Source organism: Eptesicus fuscus, chromosome 23 (genome assembly GCF_027574615.1).
Source record: "Eptesicus fuscus isolate TK198812 chromosome 23, DD_ASM_mEF_20220401, whole genome shotgun sequence".
Lineage (NCBI taxonomy): Eukaryota > Metazoa > Chordata > Mammalia > Chiroptera > Vespertilionidae > Eptesicus > Eptesicus fuscus.
This window is the reverse complement of record NC_072495.1, coordinates 11,409,773-11,431,453: the sequence shown is the minus strand read 5'-3', so window position 1 is coordinate 11,431,453 and position 21,681 is coordinate 11,409,773. Positions and strand designations below refer to the sequence as shown.

The following is a 21,681-nucleotide window of genomic DNA, read 5'->3' as shown; positions in this document are numbered from 1 at the left end:
TCCCTTTGGGAAGTTTTCATTTCAGCCCTGGCTGGTTTGGCTCAGTGGAAGGTTCAGGGGTTAAGTTTCCCCGTCAAAGGCACATACCTCAGTTACCGATTCAATCCCCAGCCCTGGTCTGGGTGCATTGGGAAGCAATCAATGGATGTCTAACACATTGATGTTTCTCTCTTCCTACCCCTCACCCCCACCCCCCAATTCTGCATCCCTTCCACTCTAAAAATCAATGGGAAAAATATCCTTACTCCCTGGGTGAGTCTTTTTTAAAAATTTTTTAATTTCAGATCATTCTATGTAGTTTAGGTCTCACAAGCCTCCCCTGAGCTTATCAGGTTTAGTATGTGATCCCCTTTTTGAGCACAAGACATCTAAAATAGTTTAGCTAGTTTATTTTATCCTCACCTGAGGATATGTTTGATTTTAGAGAGGAAGGTAGACAGACATTGATGTGAGAAATACCCATCAGTTGCTTCCCATCCACACCCTGACCAGGGATAGACCCCACAACTTAGGTATGTACCCTGAACCAGGCTCCAACCAACTTAACCACCTGGCCAGGACTAGCTAGCTAGTTTTTAATGAAAAAGTAAAACAGGCCCAATAAGCTGAAGTAACTATCCAAGATTACAAAGGTAGTCCGTGGCAAAACTGGAGTTCCATACTTGTTTGGCATGCACACCAGAATGTGTTCCGACTTTTCAGCCTTAGATACATAAGGACAACCCATATTGTTTCAACACATTCTGATTTACTCTAGCTTTGTTAACGTTTAATAAGGAGCAATCCCAGTATGCAATGCAAACAATGAGTTAACAGTTAGAAACTACATGTCCCAGCATGCCATGCTCTCCAGCAACCTCGGAAGTGGGTATGAGGGACGCCATTGCATTTTGGTAGTTGCAGTCTCTCGGGACTGGCCCGCCCCTTGTGCAGCTTCCGGGGCCTACGTTTAAAGAAAACCCTACTGGGTGGCTTAGCGCCCTAGAGAGAGGTGCCGCCCTACGACCTTTGCCCCCGGCGCGGGTGTCCAGCTCCTCGAATCTTTCCCACAGCCCAACATGGCGGCAGAGGTGGATTTTGGGGATTTAGAGCTTTTCGAGGCGTTTGACCACCCAGAGGAGGCGCTCCCGAAGCCCGTTCACACGCGCTTCAAGGACGGCGACGGCGACGAGGAGGACGAGAACGGGGTTGGCGACGCGGGGCCGCGGGAGCGGCTCCGGCAGTGCGAGGAAACCATCGAGCAGCTCCGCGCCGAGAATATCCTTCCCGCCCGCTGGGCCCCGGCGCCCGGGCGTGTGGTGGGTACCGTGCCCCTCTGGGCGCGGGGGCCGGAACTCGGTGTAAATTTGTCTCGCCCCCTACGGCGGGCTGCGAAGCGGGGGTTCGGGTTGCGTAAGCTGCCCCGGGGGCCTCGGCGCCGACCTCTCGGCGACCCGCATCCGGACTCGTTTCCCCGTCACCCAGCCTGGGGCCGGTTTTTAGGATCTTTTCAGACTCTTGCAACTGTTCGTTTGTAGACTTTTTGGAGTCATCCGCCTTCGGGTTTTTTGCAGCCCAGTTAAAGTTACTGCGGTCCTGTTACAGTTGTGCTTTGGGAGATATCGGGTAATTAGACTTTGGCGTAGACCTGATTTATTATTTTTTTTATTTTATTTGTGTGTGTCTGTGCAGAGCTAGTGGTCCCAAGATGTAGAGTTTGGGGGCCTTGAGGAGTCGAGGGGGTGCAAAGCGACATGGTTAATGGCTTGAGTAAGATTGAGGATTCATTTTAAAGTTCTTCCACTTTGAAATAGCTTCCGAAGTGAAGGTGCAAACCTTTAGGGAAAACGCGCCAAATGTTTTCATTTGGCTTTATTTACCATGATGACAGCCTTTCTAGCAAGATTTGTTAGTATGTTTATTTACAGTCTTTGGGTTTGTTTTTTTTAAAGAAACTGTGTGTGTGTGTGTGTGTGTGTGTGTGTGTGTGTGTGTATGTATGTATATATATGTGTATATATATGTATGTATATACATTTATATATAAAATTTTGGTTCGGTTGCTTTTTTTTTTTTTTTTTTAGAATATTAAAGATCCCTAAAAGCGGTTGGTAAATTACCTGTTAAGGTTTCGAAGTCTGATTTTTTTTTCATGATGCCTTTTCCTTAAATATGTTACTATGGAAAATTTCAAAATACAAAAGTCGTTAACAGTTTGTTATGCCGCATTTCCTTTTTCGCATATCAGGATGCTTTTGCCTTGGAACGTTTCTTAAGTGAGTGACTGTTTAGCTTTGGAGGGGACACTTGTTTGAATAACGTTTTGGGTCCAGCCAGTGAGTCTCTTCGGAACTGCAGGGCCTGGTGTCTTTGAAATGTCTATGTTGGAAGGAATGAAAACTGTATTTGAATTTTTAGGTCCAAATGCCTAACCCTGCAACAAAACAGAAGCTCAGTACGTGTGTCATCTTCAAAATAGTTGCTTGTCTTTTAACCGTATAACATTCTGTCACCAAAAGTGAGAGTTAGTAGTTGGATTTTATGACCTTTATGAATGTTTAATGAGGGCTTATACTCCTTAACACGTAATAACATCAAGAACTTAAAAGAAAATTGAACATTCTGACTCGACCAAGGTATGAGATTTTGAAATTACACCATAGTAGTCTTCCTTTATCCTGATGTTAATATCTAATCATAGTTTCTTTATAAAAAGGGTATTTAGGATTTTTGTATCATTTTTATTTGTTCAGCCTACTCAAAAGAAATCAGAGTAATGATCCTTTTCTTTTTTTTTTAACTTATGGGGGTAACACTTGACATTCTCATAACTGCATTAAACTGACTTACTGGGTGAAAATATTTGTGAAACAATTCAGAAAATTTTGACTTAACGTTCAGAACAGACACATTGTCAACCCAGCTGTCTATTCAACAAATATTTCTGGGAAATTAGAATTAAAATTACAGTATTAATCTAAAATATTACTTAAAGTACAAATATTTTCAAGCTTTCAGAATTTTGAGCTGGCTGATGCATGGTACCTGCTGGAATAACTAACTGGCTTCCCTGGTGACTAGAAGTTTAAAATTTAGAATTTAGGTGCCTTTCAGAATAACTGCCCCGTGCCCTACCTGTATTCGTCTATGCGAGCACACTTTATGGATTTAAACTAATTTTTGGTTAGTTATTAACTATTGACTATAACTACGATTCCTCAAAAATCATCAATTTTTATATATTAAAATATACTTTAGATAAGCACGTTTTCCAATAGAGTTGATTATTTAAACATTAAGCATTTTAAAGTGGATTATAATCACCCGTGTTCAAATGACTATGGTGTCGTGGGTTATGCCAATTTATAAAAAGTAAGCATTAGAATAATGAAAAAGGAATTTATTTTTAGAATTAGTGCCCTCCATAGTGTCTGATAAAGCATTCTACAGAAAACCAAGGAAGAAAAAGAAATAAAATTATTTAGGGAAAATTTGTACCCCAAGTCTCTTGGTTTGGAACCACTGTGATCAGAAGTTTCTCTATTTATCCAATTAACATTGCATTTGTTTGTTTTTTACTTTATATTATGAGAAATTTAAAGAACGTGAAAAGAATAATTAATACCCATTTTTGATCACTTACATTCCCAGTGACTATTTTGCTATATTTTTTTAATCCCATGCACACATTTCACCCCAAATATTTTAGCATGTATCTTTTTAAAAAAAATACTTTTTCACGCATTACCACACCACCATTATTAGACCTCATAATTGTCATGACTTCCTTGATAACATTCCCATCCCAGTACCTACTCACATTTCCCCAACTGAGTGTCTTTATAGCTGATTGTTCAAGCTGGGCTCCAACCAAAGACCATGCAGTTACATGGGGTTTTGAAAACAGGATGTATCTTTTATAAACTGAAGTTTGCTCAAGTTGCAACAACTTTATATTTTAAATTTATTTCTCTACTTGATGAGAACAATTCCAAATACAGATGGATGTATTTCATATGCTGTCCAGGTAGAGAAATACGAGGCAGGTGAGGAGGAATCGGAGATTCAGCTGGTCCCAGGTTCGAGATAGGATATATTGCAGTTTTCCAGGTTGCTTTTTTTGTTTTGTTTTGTTTTGTTTTCCAGTATTTGAAAGAAATCCAGAACAGTATGCTTTTTACATCTCGACTTTAGAATCTTGGATTTGAGATGTTCAGTGCAATGTGCTCTGCCCTCCGAAAATAACCTATCCATTTATTTATAAAGTGTGTGTTTTTCCTCTATAGTTCTAAGGCAAATTCACTCTGATTCTTTTAGAAATAGATTCTTGTAACCTTCTGGTTTACCCATTCCTTCTCTCCCCTCCCTTCCCCAATTTACAAAGAAACAGCCATCAGGTAAAGAAACTTTTTCGTTGAAAACTGAAAGGTTAACTGGTTTTTAATTTTTTGTGATATATTTTAAAGACATGTTATGTAAGGGATACCTCTGTGTAAAATCGTTAAAGTAGGTAAAGTGGTGAAACAGATCTTTCCTGAGAAAACTGTGTTCCTGGTCTTACACGTATTATCTTTGGTACTTGAGAATTATATAGGTCATATGTTTATATGTACGAATGCAAGTTTTGCTTTAACTCTAAGAATATGTTTTAACTTCTGTTTTAGTGGAATATTGGTGAACAACACTAAGTTAGATGGACCTTTATTACAGATTCTATTTATGAACAATGTTATTTCAAAGTAAGTCATTTTCCCTTTTCTAAATATAATGAATTCATGTGCTTATGAAACAATGTCTTCTATGAGAATGCTGTTTTCATTTGTACTTCCTTATTCTTTTACTTAAAATTTATGGAATCCTGATGAAGAGCAAGGACATTAGAGTCATGTAAACTTGAATTTGAATCTGGTTTCTTTCTTTCTACATATCAGAACCTGGGCAGATCACTGACCCTCTCTGCATACCAGTTTCCTCACTGGAAAACAGGATATTAATAGTGACCACCTCCTAGGTAGCTAAGTGAGCACCTGTAAGAATCCAGTAGCCTCTAATTTAAAAAAACACTACCACTGCAACAATAATGTTAGCCATTTATCTTCCCACGTCAGGTAACAGTCTTCCCTGTTGGCTATCTTCATAGCTTCCCCATATATATATATATATATTTTTTTTTATTTCAGAAGGGACGGGAGAGAGAGAAGAAACATCAATGATGAGAGAATCACTGATCGGCTGGTTCATAGATTGATACTCAGCTACTGAACCACACCGACCAGGCATGATATATTTTTTAATATCAAAACTAGCCCTTGGCAGAAGGTCTTTCAGCATGCGCTTGAGTCTAGTATGACTGCATTCCTGCAGTGCTTGCTGGTGCTCTGAAATGGTTTGAGGCCCTTCCTCAAAGATTGGTTCTAGACATTTCGGACAGTTGCGTGCCCCCTCTCATGTCACTTAATCACATTCTCTTATGTGCTCGGTAAAGTGAAGAAGGTAAAAGGAACCATACATCGAGTGGTACCTGTGGGGCAGGTCTGTTACCTTCTTTGTCTCCGCAGAAAAGGAACCTGAGGGTCTGAGGGGAGGGGAAGCTGGATGGTGAGTGTAGCAGCAGCCAGATGCCGGGCACAGTTGGGCTCTAACACCGTTGTCACCTTCAGATTAGAATCAGCATCTACTCTAGCTTGAGGCAGTCTAACTTCCGCACCACCCACCTGCAAAAATCTTAGAATGTCAGAGCTAAAGAGACGTGACAGATGCTCGAATCTGAAGAGGAAGTTGTCTGCCCAGCTGCAGCTTAAGCTGGACTCCTTCGGGACCTCCTGCGTGAGACTGAAGAAGTTGGGTGAATGTGGTTCTTGAGCTGGAAAGCTGGAGAAAGTAGACCTCAGTAGTTTTTCTGGCATTGCATTTTTGTTTTGTTTTTCAAGTTTAATATTTATGCATTGTATTTCCTTATGTGTGCATAGAGAATCTCTGGGAGGAGGGTGTGGAGGAACCGAAGGCATAGGTTGCCTTTGTGTGGCAGAAATAGGTGGCTAACAGACAGGGTGGGAAGGAGGCTTTTCATCGTGTAACCCTTTTACTTCTTTTGGATATGGGACTACTTAAATATATTATGTATGTAGCCGTTAAGTACATGAAACTTATTTAAAAGCCCATTTATTCTTAGCACACATAAGCCAAGCACTGTGTTGGGTTATCATAATTGTTTTGTTAACCTGGCACCAACTATAGATCCTGAGTGTTACCGAGTCAATGATTTGATAAACCTGAAACACAAAGTAACAGAAATGACACATGGCATAATCTTGACTTCAGTCTGTTCCTTGTTTTACTCTGTCTGAGTTCTGACCATTTTGTGCTCTTATGCAGGCAATATCATCAAGAAATAGAGGAATTTGTATCAAATTTAGTAAAAAGATTTGAGGAACAGCAGAAAAATGATGTGGAAAAGACTTCCTTTAATCTTTTGCCCCAGGTATTTCAAACTTAAGAGACTTTAAGATTAGTAGGTTATGCTTTTCACTGCTAATTATTCTGCCACCAGGATCCTCTTAAATCAAAACCAAAATGGTTAAGATTGTCTGTTCCCCTCCGGTCTTTCACCTGGCTTCTTTCTCTGCGGTCCGCCCAGCAGCCATGGGCTTTCTTTTGGATCCTGGCTCTTTTTCTTTCATTTTCTAACTTGGACATGGGGCTTTGTGTGGAAAACTAAGGTTAGGCTCCTCCAAAATCTGTATTTCTTAGGTTTATAAAATACAGATTCTTTTTCCCTAAAGCCAACATGTGTTGTCCTTTCTTTCCCCCCCCCCCCACACACACACCTGTTAAAAAAATAAGTAGCATGCCCAAATAAATTTGAGATATTTTACTATGTGAATATTAGAGCATGAATTTATGTTTAAAAGATCAGAATTATGTTTACTGGGCCTTTTTAAAATTAGAAATTAAGGTAAGTAGTCTCTCAAATAAGGATCTTTAGCTGTCTATCCTGTGAAGTTAGAGAACAGAGTATTCTGATTAAATTTTAAAAACACCTTTAGTTTTCACCTATATATAATTTTTTAAATATATATTTTTATTGTTTCAGAGAAGAAGGGAGAGGGAGAGCAAGATAGAAACATCAATGATAAGAGAATCATTGATCAGCTACCTCCTTCACCCCCGCTACTGGGGATCGAACCCACAGTCCAGGCATGTGCCCTGACCGAGAATTGAACTGTGACCTCCTGGTTCACTCAACCACTGAGCCACACCAGCCGGGCTATATACAGTTTTTGAAGATTCAAGAAATGGGAAATACAGTTAACAATAAGAAAACACTAAATAATATTAATGTTTTGATTCAAGGTACACTTTAGAATTTTTTGGTGGCTTGAGGTCAGTGAAGGTGAAAGTAGTATTGACTAGTAATATAAAATATTTTAATCTTTCTGGTTATCTGATTTCAAGATAAATGAAAGTCTGCCTTATCAGTTCAAATGTTGAAAGTTCCATAATATTTATTAACATGAGAGTCATAGTGTATGCTAATGCTTCAGAAGACAGTTTGTATAACTTTTTTAATTTTCCTACTTGTGAAATTTCTTTCCTGAGCATTCCTACCTAGCTTCACTTAACTCACCCTAATTATGACAACTGTGAATTCAAATTTTTATATACCATAATGGTATGTATTAGAAAATAAAGTGGGTGTGTCCAAATTGCTAATATTTGAGTTTTGAAGTTGAAACTTGGTTACCGTTTGTAATGTGTGTTTTTCTTTGTGTCAGCCATCCAGTGTTACACTAGAAGAGGACCATAAAGTAGAAGAATCCTGTTCCATTAAAAACAACAAGGAAGCTTTTAGTGTAAGTTTGGACATTTTAGCTTTAAAATTCTGCAGATACATGTTTTCTATCCTGTGTCAGGTGGGCAGCATTTAAACGATAACGTGGATAGTCACATGTCATCAAATGATCACGCATTCTTTCATTAAATTTGTTAAAAACAACCATGTGGACTTCAACCTTTAAATACTATAGTTTGCTTTTTAATGACTATTTTATTGTGACCTGGGGGCACAGTAAACATTGCCTGGAGGACTTGATTCATCCTGACCAACCTCTGTTTATTTTCAAGAACGTGGAGGAAGGTATAAAAAACATGCTGTTGAGCCGAGACCGGTATGGCTCAGTGGATAGAGCGTCGGCCTGCGGACTGAAGGGTCCCAGGTTTGATTCCGGTCAAGGGCATGTGCATTGGTTGCGGGCACATCCCCAGTAGGGGGTGTGCAGGAGGCAGCTGAATCGATGTTTCTCTCTCATCGATGTTTCTAGCTCTCTATCCCCTCTCCCTTCCTCTCTGTAAGAAATCAATAAAATATATTAAAAAAAAACAAAAAAAAAAAAACATGCTGTTGAACTTACAAATGGTTGAAGCTGAGAGGGGTACATAGTTAATATCACAGATGGCAGATATGAAATTGAAAACATTTTAAATAGAAGAAGCTTAACAGGGACGAACCTATGTTTAGGCCTTTTCAGTACCTGTGCAGAATTGAGCAATGTCAGTGCGATGCACTGGTGTGTTTTTTTTTTTTTTTTTTTGCAACTTACAATTTTTTTAAGATGATGATGTAATCCTGGGTTCTATGAGAGTAAGACTAGTTTTCATGTTTATGGAGTACTGTGCCCCATTGATCAACCACAGCTTTAAAAACATGGGGCTGCTGGGGTGATGAAGAGCCCACACATCTCATTGAAAAGATCTGCAAGGGAGGTCACATCTCTGCAAATGCAGTGAAGGCTGTTATTTGCAAAGGTGTCATTTTAGATCATCCTATGCAGATCATCCAAGTGGCAGAACTAGGCCCAGTGATTGGATTGAGAACAAAGGCACATTTCAACTCAACGTTTAGTACGTAGGAATTTCTACCAGGCCTGTGAAAAACAAAGTGGTTTGTCTCTTTTTTTAAAAAAAAGCAAATTCCATGGTACTGGAGTCAAAGACTGAGATGCTGTCGGGCACTTCAAAGAAAGATTTCTGAATTTGAACCAGATTACTTTTCATTTCTCTTCTAAACTGAGATTCTGGGATTTAGTGGCACCTGCCTGAAAAATGGGAATTGTACACATTTGTTAATTCGATTCTTTATTTTATTTTTAATATATTTTTGTTGATTTCAGAGAGAGGGAGAGAGAGAGAGAAAAACATCAATGATAAGAATCATTGGCCAAAACCGGTTTGGCTCAGTGGATAGAGCGTTGGCCTGCGGACTCAGGGGTCCCAGGTTCGATTCTGGTCAAGGGCATGTACCTCGGTTGCGGGCACATCCCCAGTAGGGGGTGTGCAAGAGGCAGCTAATGGATGTTTCTCTCTCATTGATGTTTCTAACTCTCTATCCCTCTCTCTTCCTCTCTGTAAAAAATCAATTAAAAAAAAGAAAAAAAAAGAATCATTGATGGTCTGCCTCTTGCACGCCCCCTACTGGGGATCTAGCCCACAATCTGGGTATGTGCCCTGACTGGGAATTGAACCATGACCTCCTGGTTCATAGATCGATGCTCAACCACTGAGCCATGCTGGCTGGGCTAATTTTGTTCTTTAATAAATACTAATAAATATTTACTAAATGCTCCCTTGTACTATGGACTGTTGTAGGTTTCAGGGACATAGTAATAAAATTTTTTAAAAGGCAAAGTCCTTGCCCTCCTTGAATTACATTATAGTGGGGAAGGCAGTGCTCTGAAGGAAAGTAAAGCAGGCTAAGGAGTTAGTACCTGAGGGGTATTTGGTTTATATAGTGAGTACTTAGTGACAGCCTCTCTGAACCAAGACGTGAGTAATTTGAGGGAGTGAGCCTTACTGCAGTTTGAGAGAGGAGAGTTCCAGACAGTAGAAGGAAGTGGAAAGCCCCAGGGCAGAAGCAAGCATACATTGCCCACTATACATAGCCAGTCCTGACTATTCTAAGCTCATTATAAATGTTCCTCCTAAGGATACTGTTATTCATCTCATTTTACAGATGAGGAAACAGATATGGGAACTAAGGAACTTGCCAGTAGCCCCTTAGCTAGGAAGTGGTGAAGTCAGGCTTTTAACCCATGCCTCTGGCTCCGCAGCAGATGATCTGGATCCTTACATTGCCTTCTAGGCCACGGTGAGGACTTCAGATTTTACTCTGAGTGACTTGAGAAGCCATTGGAGGGTTTTAAGTAGAAATGGGATATGATATAACTTGAATTTTTTTTTAATATATTTTATTGATTTTCTACAGAGAGGAAGGGAGAGGGATAGAGAGTTAGAAACATCGATGAGAGAGAAACATCAATCAGCTGCCTCCTGCACACCTCCCACTGGATGTGCCCGCAACCAAGGTACATGCCCTTGACCGGTCAAACCTGGGACCTTTCAGTCCGCAGGCCGACGCTCTATCCACTGAACCAAACCGGTTAGGGCTAACTTGAATTTTTAAAAGAACTGGCTGTCGGTGGAAAAGTCTGTAGCTGGTTGCATATGGAAGCTGGAAACCAGTTAGGATGTTAATGCACTCATCGCAGGTGAGATGAAATGACAGCTTAGACCAAGATGATGATGATGGCGATAAGAAGTGGTTTCTAACCTGGAGATGCTTTGAAAGTAAAACTGATCAAATATTTTGATGAACTGGATGTGTATGAGAATATGAGAATGAGGGTAGTCGTAATGACTCCAGCTTTTGTCCTCAGCAACTGGAAGAATGTTGCTGCCTTTTCTGTGATGGTAAAGGCTGGAGGGAGGAGCAGGCATAGAGAGGATAGGGTTCTAGTGCAATTTTAAATAGGTGAGTCTGAGAAGCCTCTTACGTGTCCAGTAAGAGCTGTCAAGTTGGCACTGACATATACAAGGTTGGAGTCTAGGAGCAGGCAGACGACATTGGGGGTTACCAGCATTTAAATTATATTTCATACCACAGGTCTGGAATCACATAGAGGCTGAGCCTTACAGAATGTGGAGAGATGGTTTATAGGAGAATGTTCTTATTCTTAGAAGGCCCATACTGAATTATGTAGGGGTGAAGTATGAACATCGGAAACTGGAAACTAGGAAGTTATTGCACTCATCTCAGGCGAGATAAAATAATGGCTTATACTGTGATGATAGAGGTGGTGACTTACTTTGTTTAATTGGCTCAGTAAAAAGTAAATCTGAAAAACAACAACGTGTGTGTGTATGAGAGAGAGAAATGTGCATACTAAAATGTCAATTAACAATTGTTAAATCTAGATGGAGGGTACATGGGTGTTCATTATACCATTTCTTCAACTTTCTGTATGAGATTTTTCCCAAAAAATGGAGGGAAAAGAAAAGACTGGGAGGAAAGGAAATGGAATCAATAAATATAGACAACTTTTCTGAGGGTCTTGTTGTAAGGAAAACAGAGATGGGGAATTGGGAGGGAAAGTGAGAGTTGTGGGCAAGTTTTTATTTTTGAGGCATATTTCCATGATTATTGAGGCGTATTTCCCTATGCCTCAATAATCGTGGAGGCATAGGGAAATGTAAACATGTAGCTTTTACTTACTTACACATCAAAAGCTGGCTCCTTTTAACTAGGGAGTTGATTATTTCTAATAACTTCACCCAAAATAAATTGTTAAAACAGTTAATCATAGTTTTACATTATTCAATGTCTTCTTTTTCCTGCTTCAATAGCAATATTTTTTGACTTGTTTTCTGCAGGTTGTAGGAAGTGTCCTGTATTTTACTAATTTTTGCCTTGATAAATTGGGGCAACCGCTACTAAATGAAAACCCTCAGCTTACCGAAGGATGGGAAATACCCAAGTATCCTACATAGTGAATGAAGATCTTTTATTCATCTTGCCATTAAGTTCACCTTTTAAAAGTTTTACCAAATTTTGCAGACAATGATAATCATTCCTTAATAAAATTCACTAAAGGTATCAGCAAGTCTTCAGCCACATTGTTTCTCTAGAAGGGCAAGAAATACAAGTAAAGGCCAAAAGGTTTGTGTGGGGAGTTGTTTTTATTTTGTTTTCTGCTTTTTAAAAAAAAAAATCATAAGCTCCTTTAGCTTGAAAAGTTAATATTTTTTATTGCTGGCTTACTGTAAATAAATTACAGATTAAACTATAATTTTAATATAGAGACCTGTATTAAATGTTTAAATTGATCTTCTGTTGATTGGAATTCATTGGTTCATGCCTAGTGTGTCTGGGTGGGTGGAAAGGTTTAAATTGTTGCTGTCGCTGTGATTGCTGCCTTAAAACCATCTGCCCCTTTCCATGTGGCTTTAAAGGAATATGATCTGTTTGCCTCGGTGCTTTTGGTAGGAACCACTGGCAAAACTCAGAGGTAACTGATCAATCGGGAGCATCCAGTTCTTGGTTAAAGTGCTGCTGTTTAAATCACCAGTACGGGAGCTGAAAGTGTTCCCATTGCAGATTTTAGTAATCTGTGATCAGTGCACTTTCTAATCTGGTACACTTTGCTGTCATCTAGGATTTTATTGACTTGCTTTTATAGTTTCACTTACATTGTGGAAATCTTTGTTTTTTGACCCAATAGGCCAAGGCCTCACTGTTTCAATTGTGGTTCCGAAGAACATCAAATGAAAGATTGCTCAATGGTAAAGTTTTTCCCCATGAAAAAAATACCTTTGAACCAGAGCTTTCTAGTGTTTTCAACATATTTATGGCATTGTGTGATATGAAGAAACTTCCTCTGTTAATTTCGTGTGGTCTTTGAATTTGAAAAATTTACTTAAATTCTAAGGCATTAGATTGTTTTAAAACTTGATTACAGTGCTCAGTATTGAAATGAATGGAAGATTATGAGTTCATTTTTAGACAGTATATTTTTAAAACTTGATTTTATGTTTTGGTAATACTGAGGTAATAAAACATTAAAGTGACTGCTTCTCTTTCTGGCTTATTTTTCTAAAATATCCAGCCTCTTTTATACTTGTTCCTTATACATTAAAAACTGAAATAACCTGCTTGACCTAAGCAAAGTGCTCATATTTATTTAATTTCTGAAATATTTCTAAAGTGCTTGATACCATTCTTTTCAAATGCATTACGATTCAGCCTCGGAATGCTGCTCGAATAAGCGAAAAGAGGAAAGAGTACTTGGATGCCTGTGGTGAAGCAAACAATCAGAACTTTCAGCAGCGCTACCATGCAGACGAGGTCGAAGAAAGGTTTGGAAGATTCAAGCCAGGAGTTATTAGGTACCTGTTGTCAGTTTCCCATAGAATGCCATTTCTCTTTCCCCGGTATTTGAGACATTGTGTATTTAGGGTAATTATCATGATGTAAGTTTTCTCTCGCAAGGCTCTAGATAACATACATCAAGTCATTTGAAAATGTTCATTGAAATCTTAACTACAGGGTGTCCCCCCAAAATGTATACATACACTTTGAATAATTATAAAGGTGGTGGTTATTAAAATACATTTCATTTTCAAAATGTAAAAGAATCTATAGACGTTATGTGTATACATATTTTGGGGACACCTTGTATATATTTGATAGGCACCATGCCACATGCTGTGTAATGTAAGAATTATTTTAAAACACTGGAATAGTGTGTGTTTTCATCCAAACAAGAAAGTATTTCGTCTTCCTTTTTTCTTTATACTCAGTGAGGAACTTCAGGATGCACTTGGTGTGACAGATAAGAGCCTGCCACCTTTTATATATCGAATGCGCCAGCTAGGATACCCACCAGGATGGCTCAAAGAGGCTGAACTGGAGAATTCAGGGCTTGCGCTCTATGACGGAAAAGGTAATATCCGTTAGATAAGTCAACTTGGGTGTCATCTATTTTTTTTTAATTAAGGAATCAATAAAATGTGATAGGAATGGCTGTCTTCTTCAGTGAGTGCTGAGTTAACAACAACAAAAAATAACATGATGGCATTTTCTTTGTTTTGCAAAGAAGGAACTAAAACCTCACAGAATTATCGGATGGTTATCTAGACCTGTTCAATGACTGCCTAGGCCAGAGTACTAACTCTCCAGCTAGTGCCCCTAAGTTCTTGCCTTTCTCAGTAATGGTAATATATATACCCACCAATGCCAGGAGATCTATAAAAGTTAGAATATATAAGTCCTCTTATAATCTAGAATTCCTCTCTTAGATATCTACTCTAAAAATATTCACTCTTGTGCATAGGGACATGGGTGTCTATATATTTTTGCATTGAACATGATAGTAAAAAATTAAAAACAACATGAAGGCCCTACAGGAGAGTGGCTAAATAAACTCCGGTAGATCTGGGCTGTGGAATCCCTACAGTATTTAGAGTGGAATAAACCTATAAGAGCTGACATGGCAAAATCTCTGTGCAATGCCAAGTGGAAAGCAAGTTTCTAGATTACTTACACGCTGCGACGTCATTGATCTCATGTTGTGAAAAGAAAGAAATCCACGTGGAAGAAACAGCCCTGTGTTTTCTCTAAGGACTTATTTATATAAAATATTTTTAAAAGATCTTGACCAAGAACCATCTAGATTTTAGGGTTTAGCCCCATAGATGCCTTCCCCGACCACCTCATTCACCCACTGTCCTCCAGTTTTTCTCACCGTGCCCTGTGTGTGTGCTTCAGACCCTGTCACCGTGTATATTTATTTCTATTTTACTTGAGTGGTATATATTTTCCCAATTAGATGGTAAGGTTTACAATTGCTAAAACCATATCCATTGTATTCAGTATATCCCCAACATGTGGCACAGTGCCTGCCTGGCACATGGTAGCTAGTAAATAAACCTTTTTTTATAAAATGCAAATGTCTGAACAGGTATACAGCAAACATAACAGTGCTTATCCATAACTGAGACAGGAAAAAGGATGGGATACAGATTTTAGTTTTATCTCTAATGCTCTAAATATTTTTAAATGAAAATGTTTCTATATATTACTTAAGCAATTAAAAATAAAAATATTTTTAGAAAATTTACCATGCCTCCCCCTTCTCAAATAATACCAAGGAGGTATTTAGCACAGACCTTTTAATCTTCAGGTCATGCTAATATTCAAACTCTTTTCTTTTTTACCTTATTTGTTTGGGTAGGAATTCTTTGGACAAAAGATTGTGGATAATTCAGAGTCTCTTAAATCTCTTTATTTTATTTTTATTATTTTTTTAAATATATTTTTATTGATTTTTTTACAGAGAGGAAGGGAGAGGGATAGAGAGCTAGAAACATCGATGAGAGAGAAACGTCGACCAGCCGCCTCCTGCACACACCCTTCCGAGGATGTGCCCGCAACCAATGTACATGCCCTTGACCGGAATCGAACCTGGGACCTTCCAGTCCACAGATTAACGCTCTACCCACTGAGCCAAACTGGTTTCGGCTATTTTATTTTTTTAATATATATTATTGACTTTTAGAGAGAGAGAGAGAAATAGAAACATCGATGACTGAGAAACATCATCAATCAGCTGCCTCCTGCATGCCCCACACAAGAGATCAAGCCCGCAACCTGGGCATGTGCCCTGGACCAGGAATCGAACCAGTGGCCTCTTGGTTCCACGCTCAGCCACTGAGCTACACCGGCCAGGCTATTTTTTATTTTTTTAAATCCTCACCCGAGGATATTTTTTTATTGATATTAGAGAGAGAGGAAAGGAAATGGAGGGGGAAATAGAAACATCAAGAGGCCAGACCAGACCAGGGATCAACCCTGAAACCCAGGCCTGTGCCCTGACGAGGGGAATTGAACCAGCAACCTCTTGGTACACAGGACAACACTCATCCAACTGAGCCACTCCAGCCAGGTGCAAAATAGACTTTTAAGCAACCCATAGAAGAACCAGATTTGCCAAGATATTAAATATTTTATCAAAGTAACATGCACGTTGTTGAACAGTTCTGACCTAGTTGTTCAGACATACAATGATTAAAGTCCTTCTTAGAATAATGCTCTTGCCATGAAGGTAAGCACCCTCCAGGTCTGCTTTTGGTCTGGAGAGAGATTTATATTGGCATCTAGCAATATTAACCCTTTTGATGGTCTGTAATAGATGCTGCTGATGGGGAAACAGAATCTGGAGAAGTTCAACACAATCAAAATGTCACTTACGATCTCTCGAAATTGGTAAACTATCCAGGTTTTAATATATCTACTCCCAAAGGAATTCCAGATGTAAGTATATTGTTTCTTTATTCTTGTGAGCTGTGTAATTGTTCAAAATGTTAGTTTTATTTAGCAATTACTGTTACATCAAGAAGTAAATGTGTTTAACTTTTTAATTTTCTTTATGTTGACTAGAATCTTAAGTGAAATATTATATACCTTAAAAAAACAGATGTGTGGGGTTTTTTTCAAAGTAAAAGTTTTCATCTTATATGAGAATGATTTCTACACTTACTCTTTTCCAACTCTTATGTTTCAAAATTCAACAATTAACTCTTGTGATGGTGATGGTAGCAGCAGTATTTTAATTTTTAAAAATGCATGGGCTAAATTAAGGGCTGAATTGCCTGGCACAAGCCATCAGAGCCTCTGAAAGTGGATCCAAGACCCGGCCCACATGGGAATCCCCTTGGGGTCTCATAGGAAATGCACATTCTGAGTCCCTCCCTTAGACCTAATGGACTCAGTCCCTGGAATCTACAGGTTTGACAAGAGCCCAGAGTGATTCTTAGTAACAGTCACTGTTGAAAGTGCTATTGGTGATGAGAGAGAAACGTGGGACCTTAAAGATGAGTAATCAGTTTTGAAAGGGAAAGAACAGAAGATAGAAAACAGCACTAGTAAATGTGTCAGGAGGAATGAGCAATGAGCAGTCGGGAGAGGGTGGAGCCAGCCAGGCCGGATAAGAGCCCTGGTTGGTACTGCTTATAACTTCTACCTGTAGTAAGCAGGACATTTTGGGGCCAAGTGATTTTGTCAAGCAACTCTTAGTATTCAGTCCTGACTATTCCGTAGACAGAGTTGAGGTTTTTTTCCTTCAATGCACCATTTTCATTAATTCCCAAAAAAAGGAAAAGTCACATATGAAGCAGAAATGTAATTGGATACCTCCACTTTACCTCCTTTGAACAAAAATCTCAAAGCATGGCGTCTTTCTAGGTACACGCTTATTTCTTCCTTCTCTTCTCATGTTAGGAATGGAGGATGTTTGGTTCTATACCAATGCAGGCCTGTCAGCAGAAGGACGTGTTTGCCAGTTACCTTACTTCAAACTTCCAGGCGGTAAAGAGACTTTCAGAGTCTTCTATAAAAACGTATTGCATGTGTCTGTGGGATTCTGTAATGCATTAGCATCTTATTGCCTTGCTTGCTTTGATTAAAAGCTCTCGCTGTTTTCTGGTGACTCAAAAGGAAAAGGTAGCTGCATTCGCCAGTTACATGGACTTGGTTCCAGATTGGTTTTCTGCGTCATGTTTAAGTGAAGGCATGGGTGGAGTTTCATTCTTTGTCTGCCCGCTGTAACTGTGGTTTGGTTCCTCCGTTAGCCGAGTGTGAGGTCTGGCTCCAAGAGGTCTTCGTCTCGGTCCAGCCCTCGTAGTCCAAAGAAGCAGAAGGGGAGCAGCTCAGGCTCCCCCGCGGACATGGAGCTCGATTCGGGTAGGTTTCCCCTCATCTTGTGATTTTATTGAGAAGGTAGAACAAATTCGTATGCTCCTGAGTTCCGTAAGGAAGAAGAAGCTCTTTATGAGCACCAACTAAATAGTAAGTCTTCTATTTTGTTCTTGGAGATCCGAGCATCACCACGGTCAGTGGTAAAAGCTGGGTTGGAAGACATACTTGGTCTGAGGGATGCATGGGCCAGCGTGCTGGGTTCCTGCGTTAGGCAGACCTCGGTCTCTCATCACCCCACCCCAGCAGTCCTGCATCGGGCCTGGCCCCTCGGATGGGGCAGTGCTCAGAGACCAGCAGTGGTAGCTTGGTCCAAGGAAGTAGGCAGAGCCGAGCCGAGCTTCCCCAGTTATTCTTCCCAACTGTGTTGTGTGGTTTTTTTGTTTTGTTTCTGATTTTTATGGAATTTATTGAAGTGACAAACAGGAATGGCCTGAAAGAACGTAGTGACTATGACAATCTGCGGGAAAGGGTGGACCCCGGAGAGCCCAGGACCTGGGTGCGGCAGAAGGAAAGGAGGACTCCAGATGACCAGCAGGCTTCAATTTTGGAGTCTTTAACCAGATACTACTTGTGCTGGCTTTAGCGAGAATAGCCAATAGGAGAAGAGTCCAGATTTTAGAAAAAGATCCTTTGTTTTGCACAGGTTGGATCTGCTGTGTGTGTGGGACAGCCAGCTGATGATAACCAGCGACAAGTTAGCTATATGAACCCACCCATCAGGCAGAGAGAGACACAGAATTAGGAATAAGCTCGAGGGTGGTCCTGCCTTGTCTGCCCACCTTTGTCTCCTCCTGCCTTCCACACACTCAGCAGTCCAGCCAGCCTACATTTCCAGCCAAGCATTCTGCATTCTTCCGCGAATTCCATCTTCAGCTACAGGAGACATCCTAGAAATTATTCTGTATCTCCATGCTGTTGTTCATAGTGTCTAGCTCTAAAACGATGTCACAGCATGAAAACATTTGCCAAGGGGTTGGTTAATGTTTCTGGCACTAGAAGGCCCCGTAGCTTCCCCTGCAGGTGTCCCTGTTTTCAGGTGGCTTGAGGATGAGGTGAAGGTCATGTATGATTATCCACAGGGTTTTCCCCTCAAGCCAGTTACTTTTGGCCATTGAATCTCTGACTGTCCTCGAGTTCAAGTAATACATGTTAGTACAGCCCAGTGCTCCGACAACTGAAAGTTTCTTCCCTTTCTTATTGCAGATGCGGAGGCCCTGCATGGATCTCCGAGTGGGAATGCTACTCGGTTTCAGCCACCATTGCCCCCTGACACTCCTCCACTACCACGGGGAACTTCGCCCACCTTCATTCCTCCGCTCCCCAAGGGCACCCCGCCACTGACTCCCAGTGACTCACCCCAGACCAGGACAGCACCTGCGCCTATGGAGGAGGACACGCTGACTCTGGAAGAACTCGAAGAGCAGCAGAGGCGGATATGGGCGGCCCTGGAGCAGGCTGAGAGCGTAAACAGCGATTCTGACATTCCTGTTGACACACCTTTAACTGGAAATTCGGTTGCCTCTTCCCCTTGTCCAAACGAGCTGGAGCTTCCTGTCCCAGAGGGAAAACCATCTGAAAAGCAGGTGCCAGATGAGCCTGAGCCTGAGCCCGAGGAAGAGGACACTTGTGCAAAGAAATCAGAGGTTGAACATCCAGAGAGCCCAGAGTCCGAGGCGACCTTGCTTTGTCGGCAGGACAAGGAAGAGCCTGCCCAGGGAGGCCCTGAAGGTGCGCCTCTCGATAGTGGCAGCGTGGTACCGAACTGTGACATCAGGAACGGAGGCAGCCAGAAGCTCCTGCCCCTGGACACCAGTCCTTCAACAGCCACTAAAACTCACAGTCCTATCCCTGATATGAGCAAGTTCGCGACTGGAATAACGCCATTCGAATTTGAGAATATGGCAGAATCGACTGGAATGTACCTCAGGATAAGAAACTTGTTAAAGAACTCACCCCGAAACCAGCAGAAAAACAAGAAGACTTCTGAGTAACTGCTTGACACAGCACCAAGACCTAGTTAATGATCCACACCTTTGTGTCCTGTCACCAGTACTAAGTGGACAGATGAACCGTCTTCCTATTTGTCCCTCCCATGTTTAAAAATCTGTCCGAGGCTTATTTGTGGCTTAAAGTCAGGCCTGTTTTAATGAATGGAAAGATCGGGCTCACTGGTTCACTGTATTTTATTCTCGCTACTAAAAACGTGTGGGGAAATGTAAGTATAGGGTTTAGAGGTAGTTTGTTAAGGTTTATACTATTTTTGGGTTGTGAGTGTCTGTCCAGAGTGATGGTTTTTATCGTCTTTTGTACATTGTTTTCCCTTTCTACATTTTGCTAATTATCTTGTATATAAGTTTAATAGATCACTTTTTTAAAGAAAAAATTCTAACCATTTTAAATTCACATTTCAACTTCGACAACCAAATGAGAAAAATCAGGGATGAGCAGCTTTATCCCACTTGGGGTATTTTTGTAAGTGATTTACATACATCAATTTTAATGACCCTTTTATTTTTTTGTAACTTCATTCTTCATATAAGCTTGCGATACAGGTCTGATCGATCGTCTTTGTGTACAAAGGTTTAATAAATTAGTTTTCATATACATAATCTAAGACTTTGAATACAAAAAAAGTGATTCACAGTTAAATTAGTAAATAAAACCCTGTAAATTTGGAAGTAAATTATGTGGTTGTTAAAATTAGTGGAACTATAAATGGAAGAAAAAGCAAAGGAAATATAAGAAATCAGCAAATTTGGGTGTTTTCAGTGGATTTTAGCCTTAAATATAGAGGCAGCAGAATCTTAATCATTTTGAAAATAATGGAGGGCAGCTAGCCTTTGTACCAAAAAATTTAAAAAAAAATTCTGGAATTAAACCCCAGGAAAATTAATAGTTAAAAATAGAAAGTAGACATAAAAAATTGCTATTATCAGGTCTATAAGAGCTGAAACAATGGGTTCCCCCCCTTTTTTTAATTTATTGATTTTAGAGAAATATCAAATTGTTGTTTCACTTATTTACAGTCATTGGTTGTGTCTTGTATGTCCCCTAACCAGGGACCAAACTTGCAACCTTGGCATATGGAGACAACACTCTAATCAACTGATCTACCCCGCCAGGGTCTGAATCTGTTTTTTGTGGGGTGTTTTTTGTCTTTATGTGCAATGCTATTACATCTTTATAGTCAAGTTCATGAAAATAAACATTTAAGTGATCTTGAACTATTAGTCTCAGGTAGTACAGGGTGGGACAAAAGTAGATTTACAGTTTGTATGAAAAATAACCCAATAATTAATAAATAATAATACAAGAATAAACTCACATATAATGTAAACCTACTTTTGCCTCACCTGGTGTTACTTGCTCTTAGGCCAGCAGAGGGAGCAAAATAGAACCATTCTGGATTTAGTTTTCATTTTGAGAACTTCAGTCATCCAATTGTTCTATAAACAGTAAAAGGAAGGGAAATTATATATGAAAGGGGAAAATTTATTTTCAAGGCCCTCACAGAACATGCTAGAAATTGAATAAAATGTTAAATACTTTGGGCTTTTTTCTCTGAGTTGAAGTACATAAAAGTAACCTCTTTTATGATCTTTCTTAGTCAGTATTTCTATCGGATAAGTGTATTGTCACCACATTATGCACATTATGTATGTAACATAAGGGAACTTCAGGGGCATAGAGGTTAAAGGACTCGTCAACATCCAAGCAGCAGTGATTGAGAGGCCAGTCTTCAACCAGAGATTTGCCTGTTCCCTAAAGCAGCAGTCGCCAACCTTTCGGACCTCATGGACCAGCAGTGGTCCATGGACCACCGGTTGGCTACTGCTGCCCTAAATCACAGAAGTGGTTGTTTAAATGTCCCTTTAAAAAAAAAGTTTTGCCTAGCCATCGTGGCTCTGCTTGAGCGTCAACCTGTGAACCAGGAGGTCATGGTTCGATTCCCAATCAGGACATATGCCCAGGTTGTGGGCTCTGTCCCCAATAGGGGGCATGCAGGAGGCAGCCGATCAATGATTCTCATCATTGATGTTTCTGGCTCTCCTGCTCTTTCTCTATGAAATCAATAAAAATATATTTTTTTTAAGTTTTGATTTTAGAAGGAAGGG

The 21,681-nt window shown here is 40.0% G+C and overlaps 1 protein-coding gene across 4 annotated transcripts; it reads left to right on the top strand.

Annotated features, from left to right (window-relative positions):
* The first annotated feature begins 921 nt into the window (after window positions 1-921).
* On the top strand, window positions 922-21,118 carry ZCCHC8 (zinc finger CCHC-type containing 8). Of its 4 annotated transcripts, none has more exons than XM_054712632.1 (14): window positions 922-1,259; window positions 2,575-2,615; window positions 4,644-4,718; window positions 6,355-6,460; window positions 7,755-7,832; window positions 11,686-11,789; window positions 11,906-11,971; window positions 12,534-12,594; window positions 13,055-13,197; window positions 13,612-13,754; window positions 16,002-16,123; window positions 17,090-17,176; window positions 17,440-17,551; window positions 18,770-21,118. In XM_054712632.1, the coding sequence occupies exons 1-14, from the start codon at window positions 1,059-1,061 to the stop codon at window positions 19,555-19,557; spliced, it is 2,127 nt and encodes a 708-aa protein (XP_054568607.1). In that variant the 5' UTR covers window positions 922-1,058; the 3' UTR covers window positions 19,558-21,118. The 4 variants fall into 4 exon arrangements, with proteins under 4 accessions (XP_054568607.1, XP_054568608.1, XP_054568609.1 ...); XM_054712634.1 differs by lacking the exon at window positions 922-1,259 and adding an exon at window positions 1,562-1,605 and having other exon boundaries at window positions 2,398-2,615; XM_054712633.1 differs by lacking the exon at window positions 4,644-4,718 and having other exon boundaries at window positions 923-1,259.
* The last annotated feature ends 563 nt before the right edge of the window (window positions 21,119-21,681 follow it).